Genomic DNA, 10,707 nt, shown 5'->3' on the forward strand with positions numbered 1-10,707 from the left:
CCAGCCAAAGCGGGTGTGATGTGATTGATCAGGGGCCCAGCCATTGCCACATGATCGCCCTGCAGAGGGAGGCCCAGCCCACTGACTGGTGGGGCAATTGATCATTCGGGGGGCTCCACAATCTCCCCAAAGAGGGAGGCCCAGGCCACCAACTGGCGGGCTGCAGCCAGTGGGCAGGGCCTAACTCTTTGGGGCAATCGATCGTGGGGCTCCCTGACCATGAGAGGGCACAGGCTGGGCTGAGGGGACCCCCCCCCCCAGTGCAGGAATTTCATGCACCAGGCCTCTAGTTACAATATAATTGATTATATTCCCTAAGCTGATTTTTACATCTATTTTATAATTGTCAATATGTACTTCAATCCTTCACCTAGCCCTTAACACCTCTCCCATCTGGCAACCATCAGTTTGTTCTCTGTATCTGTGAAGTTGTTTTTTTTTTGTTTGTTCATTTTTTTAATTTTCAGATTCCACCTATAAGTAAAATCATATGGAATTTGTCTTTCTCTGTCTGATTTATTTCACTTAATACAACACCCTCTACAACCATCCATGTTGAACCAAATGGTAAGATTCAATTTCTCTTATGGTTTAAAATATTCCATTTTACATGTGTATCACACCTTCTTTATCCATTCATCTTTTATTATTATTTATTATTTTTTCTTTTTCTTTTTTTATTGTCTAAAGTTTTACATATGTCTCCTTTTTCCCCTGGTTGACTCCCCCCCCAGCCATTCTCACCCCGGGAAAGCCCCCACTGCCCCAGTGTCTGTATCCATTGATTATGCTAATGTGTATCCATTCATGTTTTGATTGAATCATTTAATCTATTTATATTTAATGTAATTATTGATAGATATGTAGTTATTGCTACTTATTAATTGTTTTCTGATGGTTTTTATCGTTCTCTGCTCTTTTCTTATTCTCTTGCTCTCTTGTATGTTGATAATTTTCTGTAGTGTTGTGATTAGATTTCATTCTCTTATTTGTTTCTTGTATATCTCTTTTAGATTTTTTGGTTTGGGTGTATGATGTACTTCATATGTACCAAGCAATATTTATAGCAGTCTATTTTCAGTTGATAGTTGCTTAAGTTTGAACACATTGTAGAATCACATCCTTTTTACTTACCCCCTCCACACCTCCACATTTATGTTTTTGTCATTTTTTATTTCTTTTGTGTTTGTGTATATTCCTTAATTTACTGTTGTAATTACACATGATATTCCTATCTTTGCCTTTAACCTTTGTATAGCTTTAATGTTAGTTGATGCACTGTCTTAATACATTTGCCTTTGTCAGTAAGAATATTTTTCTTTGTGATATATATATATATATACATACACACGCACAAAGTATATATATATACTTTTAAAGAAGTTCCTTTAACACTTCTTGTACTGGTTTGGTGGTGACAAACTCCTTTTGCTTTTTCTTGTCTGTGAAGCTATTTATCTGTCCTTTGATTCAAATTTATAGTCTTGCTCAGTAGAATAATCTTGGTTGTAGGTCCTTGCTTTTCATCACTTTAAATATTTTGTGCCAATCCCTTCTGGTCTGTAAAGTTTCTGTCAAGAAATTGCAATCTGATGGAAGCTCCCACATAGGAAACTGTTTTTCTCTTGACGCTTTTAAGACTCTCTCTTTGTCTTTAAACATTGGCATTTTTACTATGATGTGTCTTGGTGTGGGCCTCTCTGGGTTCATCTTGTTTGGGACTCTCTGTGCTTCCTGGGTGCTCGAGGAGTGTCCCTTGTGTGGGTTGTGTGTGGTATCCTGTTGCAGTTGAGCTTTGATTGCTGTTGTCACATCAGTGGGTGGGATTGACCCTCAGGTTTACTGGCTGGCTATGAGTACTGACTGTGACAAGCAGTTGTGAAAGGCCTGACCTTACTGAGTGGATTTCATTTTAGAGGGGCTCTGGTGACTTCCGCGTCCACCCTTTGAGTGTGTCTAGCTGATTGAGTGGTATGCAACTTGTCATCTGGTGTGTTGGTTTTGGGACCTCTTGGGAGGCACTCCAGTGCAGGCCAAGGTCAGCTGCTGCCTGTGTTCACCCAGGGCCACCTGGGAGAAACTACAAGGTGATCTGCAGTTGGGAGCAGCCTGTGCTGGGCTTGGAGGCACCTGGTAGTGATTATTCTGTGAACCAAGCCCAGCTGCCACTAGTGCCAGGCATGGAGTTGCTTAAGAAGGGCACCCTGAGGGCATCTTCTGCTTGTTTGAGGTTGGTAGACATTTGAAAGATTTTTAGGAAACTCTGCAGCATTGGCGGAGGTCAGCTCTTGTGAGGAACAGCTACTAAAGGAGGGTCAGCCAGTCGGTGAGTGGGGTGGGGTAAGTTCTCAGAGAATAACCAGGGTGGGGCGAGAACAGTGTTAGCCAGATTAATGGAGACTCTGATTGGGTGCCTGCCTGTGCTTACAGGCTATGTGGGGGAGGGCTCAACCAAGGAACCGTGGTGCCTGCTGGCACGTTTAGTCTCAGAGAGTGCAGTCCCTCCAGGCCTCTTCCTGAAGCCAGACCATTTAGTTTTTCCCCATATGTCCCTGGCACTTTTCGAGCTGTTGTACCTTCTCTGGATCTTAGCATGAGTGTTTTTTGAGCATGAGTCTGTTCTCAGGCCCTTTAAGAGAATATGTGGGTTTCCAGCAGCCATCCTTCTTACCAGGACTGAGTGTTAGACCAGACTGCTTTGGTGTCCACTCCTCCTACCAGTCTCAACATGTCTTCCTTGTCATATCCTTAGTTATAGGAGTTCTGTTCAGCTAGTGTTCAGTTCTCAAGAGTGGTTGTTCCATAATTTAGTTGTAATTTTGATGTGGTCGTGGAAGGAGGGGAGCATAGCATTTATCAACTCCACCATCTTGACCAGCAAACTGAGAATACTTTTTACAAAATACCTTGAAAGTATTAGAAGCCCAATTTTCTTAATTTCTGAAAATTTTAGAAATATCCAATGTATGTAAGCACTTATTTATCTCTAAGCCAACCAGAATAGAGTTTCTATAATTTAAGGGATTTTATAAACGAATTTGCTAATACCATATGGAGGCAGTAAAATATTACATTCTCATACAATGAGAGGTAAAGGCCTTTCTTAATTATAGACATAAAAACATACAACATACAGAGAGAAAGAGAGCTTATAGTTTTAATTCAAAATTAAGTTTTGAGGTGAGGCTGACCTTTAGTGTGTCGGCTTCAGCGACGACATGGCGCCCTCCAGGAAGTTCTTCGTCGGGGGAAAGTGGAAGATGAATGGGAGGAAGGCAAACCTGGTGGAACTCATCACCTGCCTGAACTCCGCCAAGGTGCCGACAGGGAGGTGGTTTGTGCACCCCCCACCGCCTACATTGACTTCGCCAGGCAGAAGCTAGAACCCAAGATTGCCGTGGCTGCCCAGAACTGCTACAAAGTGATGAATGGGGCTTTCACTGGGGAGATCAGCCCCGGCATGATCAAAGACTGTGGAGCCACATGGGTAGTCCTGGGGCACTCGGAGAGAAGACACGTCTTTGGGGAGTCAGATGAGCTGATTGGGCAGAAAGTGGCCCATGCCCTGGCCGAAGGACTTGGAGTCATCGCCTGCATTGGGGAGAAGCTAGATGAGAGGGAAGCTGGCATCACTGAGAAGGTAGTTTTTGAACAAACCAAGGTCATCGCAGATAACGTGAAGGACTGGAGCAAGGTTGTTCTGGCCTATGAGCCTGTGTGGGCCATTGGTACAGGCAAGACTGCAACACCCCAGCAGGCCCAGGAAGTACACGAAAAGCTCCGGGGATGGCTTAAGTCCAATGTCTCTGATGCAGTGTCTCAGTGCACCCGCATCATTTATGGAGGTTCTGTGACTGGGGCAAACTGCAAGGAGCTGGCATGCCAGCCGGACGTGGATGGCTTCCTTGTGGGTGGTGCATCCCTCAAGCCTGAATTCGTGGACATCATCAACGCCAAACAATAAGCCCCAAATCCATCTCCCTGCCCTTCCTGCTATGCCAAGGACTGTGAAGCTCAGAAGCCCAATAACTGCTCTCCCTCTCCCCACCCCCACACATGCTTCTGATGGTATCACCTGCCCCTTCTTGTGGCCTAATCCAAACTGTACCTCTCCTTTACCATGTACACCTATAATGGTTGGGACAACCCCTTCTCCACTTACTATAATAATTGGAACAAAACATGTCACCAAGATGGCCTCTCCTTGGCTGAGAGGTAGAAGGTTGGGGTTTGCTCGTAGGCCCCTCCGTCCCCACTGAAGGCAGGAAAGAGAAGCCTTCCTCCTCTCCCATCTCGTACTTGAGGCAATGGGCTGGGAAAGAGCCCTGTCCTCCCTGGTGCCAACGCCTGTGTGTTGTGTATGTGAGCAGTCCCACTTGGGGGTGGGAATAAACACCTGGCATTAAAAAAAAAAATTAAGTTTTGAATCAAGAGTAAACATAAAATAAAAAAGACCACTGGCAAATATTAAAGAGCTGTTCTCTTCCCAGTGGGTGTGAATCCTTACTGTGCTACCTTGAGCATGGATTGGGAGCTAAATCAACTTTGGACTCATTGGACCACTAATCAGGAATGGAGCACAAAGAACCCTGAGAGCCTCGTTGTCTGGGGGGGAGTAAATGGGGTTTCAAGGCAAAGTCTGGTCATATCCAAGTGACAGCACCCTAACTGTGAAAGATGAAATGCACTGGAGAATTAAGGGTGTGATTTTATTCAGGCTAGTGCAACAGGGGGGAGTTTACTAATGAGAGACATCGCAAAGAAATTCAAGGCGGCCTGCGCATTTGCAGAGGCAGGTAGGCAAGGCAATCATTCACAGTCTTTGGGAGTGATGAGGAAGGGGAGCTGGGTCTTATTTGAGTCACTGAGAAAGACAGGAGGAAAATCTTAGCTCAGGATATGAAAGGGTAGGAGATCCTTTGTGGTTATTTATTTCTTGAAACACAAAAGTGGCCTGAAGGGGGTGATGGCCAAGACCCTCAACTATCATGGAAGGCCAACTGTAATGGACACTTCCTATTTTTCTTTAATGTACCTTTCTTAATGTTACTTTCCATTTAGATTCTGCATTTTTTAAAAAATTTTCTCTTATCTTTCTAACTTTTAACAATGCAGTCTTCCTTTGCCCGATGCTCTTTACAGAGGAAGGCCAGGAAGACCGCAAGCTCGTATCACCAAATCTTGAATTCTGGAGAATTTCATTTTCTTCCTTTCCTAAGAATTTCATAAGAAAAAAGTAATACGCCGATTTTGGTAAAGGCTGTCATAGTTTTCTGTTTGATGGAACTGTGGGGAGAAGGGCTGCAGAGGAGAATGTTTTGTTAGTAACTGAGAGTCAGGGTTAAAGAGCTGAATTGATCTCAAGGAAATCTAACTTTATTTTCTCTGTTTCTCTCCACCCCCCACGAAGAGTTTATTCATTATAGAACTTCTTTGTAAAGTGATCTTTGTGTTCTTTTGAGCTTGAAATTATACGCAAATGTTCTGGAATGTTTTCATTTTCCTTTAAAATAATAAATTTATTGACTCTCTGGAGCTAAATTAAATTAGGCAACATGGACAGGAAGGAGGGAGAGAAGCTGGACATCACTGCTACTCTAGGGTTATTGCTAGTTATAATGACTCATGCTCTGGCCGGTGTGGCCTTGGATAAGCTGCAGTTTGCTTTCCGAATGCACTCCAATGCCGTTCCTCGCCAGCTGTGATCTTGGGCAAGTGCCTTTACCTCTTGAAGCGTTAGTATTTTTAATCAGTGAAATGGGGATAATAATAATAATATCTGATCCACAGGGTGTGCAGGAAGGTTAAATGGGAAAACATACAATAAACGCCTGGAATATGAGTGCTCAAAAGTCTTGGCCATTATTATTACCATGAAGAGGCCATAGCTCAGTTCATGTGGAAGGAAAACGTGTCTGCTGGGATACATTCCATTTCATTAATATGCTGTTTCCAGAAGGCCCAGATCTAGGTCAGATGAGGTCTTAGGTTAGGGGAAGGTAGAAGACAACCGGGGCCTGGGACTTGGCTTGTGAGCGAAGGGAGGGACTGCCTTCAAAATACCATGTCACGTATAGGGTCACTCTCCACAGCCAGGCTGGCCAGAGAGAATTCACACATCCCGCTGGGTGAACCCAGGCATCCTAACTCACTCCTGCAGCCTGGGGTTGGAGTTAGGCAGCAGGGCGGAGTGTGTCCACGCTTGAGTTGCTGTGGCCAGGACTGACCTGAGGTCCTTTTGTCCGTGGATGAAGTGTTGAGCGTCCTTAACAAGGTACTTTGGGTGAACTGGAAACTCCAGTTTGCTGTGTCACTAGCTGAGTTGTCCATAGGTTAGAGGGTAAGGGATGAATGGATTTTCATTCACCCTTTAGTGTGTATAAGGAAGAGTGAATAGTGCACAGAACATACACACTTTTCAGCTAAAATAGGTTTTAACATTTAGAATATTTGTCATGAAAATGAGGATATGGAGTATTAAGGAAGTAAATGTTAAAAATCTTTATCAGCTTCTGTGGACCTTTGCAAATAAAGTATTGTGACAAGCTAATAGACTTGACAGCTGCTCCTATGTTCTACGCAACACCTCTGGATAATATCTCTGTACATTATAAAAGTATCATTTTCCTTGGAACTAGGTGTTCTTTGGATGGCCTATTCATTCACTAGACTAGCTCTTGGGTCACTGTGATGTAATTTATGTCGGGTCCTCAGGATCTTACAGCCTAATTGAGATGACAAGTAAGTAAACCTAGGTGACAAAAGAGTATGTTCAGTGGCAGAATATAGGCAATTTGTCATTTCTCCTGGGTTGGGGAATTGATAAAAATCATAAAGAGGAAGTCACCAGGGGGATGGAGGTGTTTGGGGTGGAGAAGATAGCAGGTGAAGGAACTAGAGGTGTTTTTTCAGCTTTCTGTTTACATCTCTGACACCTTTCTGCTTCACTTGCATGAAACACTGTTCAATAACCTGTTAACACACATGCCCAGGACACGGGAAGGGACCCTGTCAGGGGCATTATCCCTCTCCTGCTACCTTGCTATTCGTGACTGTGCTGCACAGCTCTGACGCCGACCAGCTGTCTTGTCAAGGGCAGAAGCCCAGTCCTGCCACCACTCTCTGGGCTGCGTGAAAAAGCCATGCTTTGGTTTCCTCTTCTAGGAAATGGATGCAATGTTTCCTGTTGGAGGATTAAGTGACGTCACATATGTTAAGTTCTCAAGACTATACTAGTACACCCATCACCTATCATCAATATAGTTAAATACATAAGTGGTTACATTCCTGACTTCAGCGATCACAGTAATGCCTCATCAACACGGAAACCCTGTTGCATGAATGGATAACATTTCATATTTCCCCAGAGTTCCAGAGAAATTGGCAGATGTTAGCTAGTACTAATCTAACTTTTCGAAGAGTTATTTCCCAGAATAAGTCACTGTGACTTCACCAAGGACCTTATATGGTGGGAAAGAAAGTCCTGATTTCATTCTTAAAGCTGCTAGCCTTTGCTGGCTCATTGCAAATTGAGCAACAACGATGAATCCACAAGTCAAACATAGCCGAACATCAACGCCTGAGATTTTTTTTCCTGTGAGAATCTCTAGCTTGTCTGTTGATGATTAAAGGATGCTCCAACCACTGCCGTGGCAAACCCTTGTTCCTGGTACTTTCTTGACCTCAGGGGTTCAGCACAGCCTGAACAGGAAGTGTGGCTGCTCTTAGCCTGCTGAGGCCTGAAAAGAGAGTGGTGCGGGGCTTTGCCAAAGTCTGGCTAGAGCCAAAGCTCAGCTCTAGGAAAAGTCAGCACTGGGGCAGAGTTGGGTAAGCAAGGGGGCTGCTTTTCGCTTCATGTTTTACTGAGTAGTGAGGAATTTACTGCGCAAAATGCACATGTCCTTGGAGTGTGATTCACGTAGAAGACAGGCATAAAGTTATGAAAAGAGGAGTCTGCTGAATTGGAAGACTTATTTTGTCTTTCAGGTGTTAACATTTCACACAGTCTTTCTCTACTCCAGTCCCCAGAGTTCTCCATCGGGATGTGTTAGAGGGAGAAAGAGAAGGTTGAGAGAAAAGAATGCTGCAGGGATGGGCCCTGGAGGACAATAGCAAAGGCTCCAGGCTAGGGCTGGAGATGCAGTGTGTCCCGGATGAGCAGCTTGGGCAAGGCTTCCTCACCTCTAAATGTAGTAGAATAGACACCAGAATTCAAGGTCCTAGGTGCACCAGCAAGAAGCTCCAGTGCTTTTCTGGGCACTTCTGGTTTTACAAAGCCACCATCTGAGACAAAGTATTGACCTGTGGCCGGAAGGAAGGGCAGGTGTGTGTGGGCCCCTGGGGTCAGGGTGGGTTTACAGAGGGCCTTAGGCATGTGGCAGTTACCTAGAGACTAAACTGCTCTTTCTCTGGAGGAAATGGATAACGTAAGAGTAACACACGCTGATTTCTACTTTCCTACCCTGTTGCAAACCACTTCAGTGTCCAGCGCTCATTCTCAGAAGCCCCGAGCCAGGAGATCCAGCATTAGAGCGGCCAGATTTGACAAATACAAATACTAAACATTAGTCCCAATGGAATTTCAGATAAACAACAAATGATATTTTTAATATAACTCTGTCCCCAATATTACAGGGGGCATTTTCATATTCAAAAATCGTCCCTGATAATGTTATTCTAAAATTCTAATTTAACTGGACCTCCTGTGCTTTCTCTTGCCACCCTATTCATGATGACTATTTATGCTAATTACTTCACTAGTTGGTTTTTTTTTGCTCAGTATATCTTTTTCTAGTTTTTATAGTCAATCTTCTTTTGTGATTGCAATTTAGATATATGTATCTCATGTAAATAGCATGGTGCCTGATGTAAGAATCTCTCTTTTTTTAATGGGAAAACTGAAATAAATTGCACTATGTATATGCATTATATGTTACTACCAACTTATTTTCCACATTCCATCTAATATGCTTCCTCTATTCTTTTTCTCTTTTCTAGTGGATACCTTGTTTCCTTTATATCTTTTCCCTTTTCCATGGGAAACAAGTGACATAATTTTGCTTATTTTTAATGTTACAAGAGTAACATATGTATTTTAATTAACAAAGATTATAAAGTGAATATCTCTAGCATTCTCTCTACTGACAGAATATTGAACAAATTTAATGCTGGCAATCTCTTTTCATCTTCCATATTATCAGTTGGCCTTTTAATTCCACCAAATTGTTTTACCTGATTATTATTCTTATGTTTATGTTATAGTCAATATTTATTGCTATTTAACAAGATGTTTAGCAAAATTCTTTGCTCATTATTGCTCCTTTCCATCCTTGGAGTCAATTGTCTGCTAAGTAAAGTGAATTATTTAATAGTTTTGGTAGGCAAAAGGATGACCCCAATGTTGTGCACATCTTAATGTCCAGAACCTGGAAATATGTTGCATGTCAGAGGGGAATTAGAGTGCAGATTCAGGTAGTAGAATTAAAGCTACAGCCAACTGACCTTCAGGTGGGGACATTAACCTGGTTTACCCAGGTGGACCCAGTGTGACCACAGGGGTCCTTTACAGTGGAAATGGGAGGGAGAGGAGGATGTTGGAATCAGAGTGAGATTTGCAGATGCTGCTCTGCTGGCTTTGAGGATGGAGAAGGGGACATGAGCTGAGGAATACGGACCCATTAGAAAGTGAAAAAGGAGCAGCCCTGCTGAGACCTCGAATTTAGCCCAGTGAGACCCATTCTGAACTTCTGACCTCCCACATGGTTAGGGAATAAATATGTCTTATTTTAAGCCACAAAGTTTGTGGTGATTTCTTGCATGAGAAATTGAAAATTAATGTGGAAGTCCTGTCATGGAAAATCAGAGAGCGGTAACTTTTCAGTGGGCGTTTTACCCTCACTTAGTGAACTTGGGAAACCATTTTCTCTCTGAATTCCCTGCTTCCTCATCAGCAAAATAGGCATCATAGTCATCACAGCTCATCTCCGGCCTGCTCGGCAGACTGAGGGAGGCAAAGAGATAAGGTTTATCTGAGCTCTTTGAAGATGATCAATCACATACACCATTAGTGATTGTTCCCTCTTTGGTATTTCTGGGAACCTTACCACTTCCTAACCATCTTCCAGGCTTTGTGCTTAAGCCTCACTCACATCCCAAAGCCCTATAAGGGACAGTGTTTTAAGTATTACGATCTCCATTTGCAGGGGAGGCACGTGGAGCTTGAGCGAACAGGAGGCTTGGGTTGCCCCTGGCGATGGAGGAAGCCAAGCTTCCCGCCTGCCCTGGCCGGCTGTGGGCTCCACTCAAGGCTACAAAGTTTCAATTATAGAAGATAAATAAATCCCAGATACCTGCTTCCAGCCGCTGTGGCCTCCACTCAATGAGGGACTGGGAGCCTGGGTTGCGGGAGCCTGGGTTGCCAGGGGCAGTGGCCAGCCTGCAAACAGCCATCAGCCAATCACCCAGGCTGGCCACACCCTCATGGGGTGAGGGTCCCCACTGGGGGGCTTGGCCAGCCTGCAAACAGCCATCAGCCCCTCACCCAGGCTGACCACGCCCCCCAGTGGGACCCCCACCCTGAAGGGGGTGTGGCCAGCATGCAAACAGCCATCAACCCCTCACCCAGGCTGGCCAGGCAACCCAGCGGGACCCCCACCCTGAAGAGGTGTGGCTAGCTTGAAACAGCCCTCAGCCCTCACCCAGTCTGGC

General features: G+C 44.3%; 1 protein-coding gene across 1 annotated transcript; it reads left to right on the forward strand.

Annotated features, from left to right (window-relative positions):
* Positions 1-3,185: 3,185 nt before the first annotated feature.
* LOC102417993 (triosephosphate isomerase-like) lies at positions 3,186-4,415 on the forward strand. The gene is given in 2 exon segments (XM_014453676.2): positions 3,186-3,315; positions 3,318-4,415. Coding segments are annotated over 2 exon segments (744 nt in total). The 5' UTR covers positions 3,186-3,218; the 3' UTR covers positions 3,965-4,415.
* Positions 4,416-10,707: the final 6,292 nt, after the last annotated feature.

The sequence above is a fragment of the Myotis lucifugus genome, unplaced genomic scaffold (genome assembly GCF_000147115.1).
Source record: "Myotis lucifugus unplaced genomic scaffold, Myoluc2.0 scaffold_27, whole genome shotgun sequence".
Taxonomy (NCBI): domain Eukaryota; kingdom Metazoa; phylum Chordata; class Mammalia; order Chiroptera; family Vespertilionidae; genus Myotis; species Myotis lucifugus.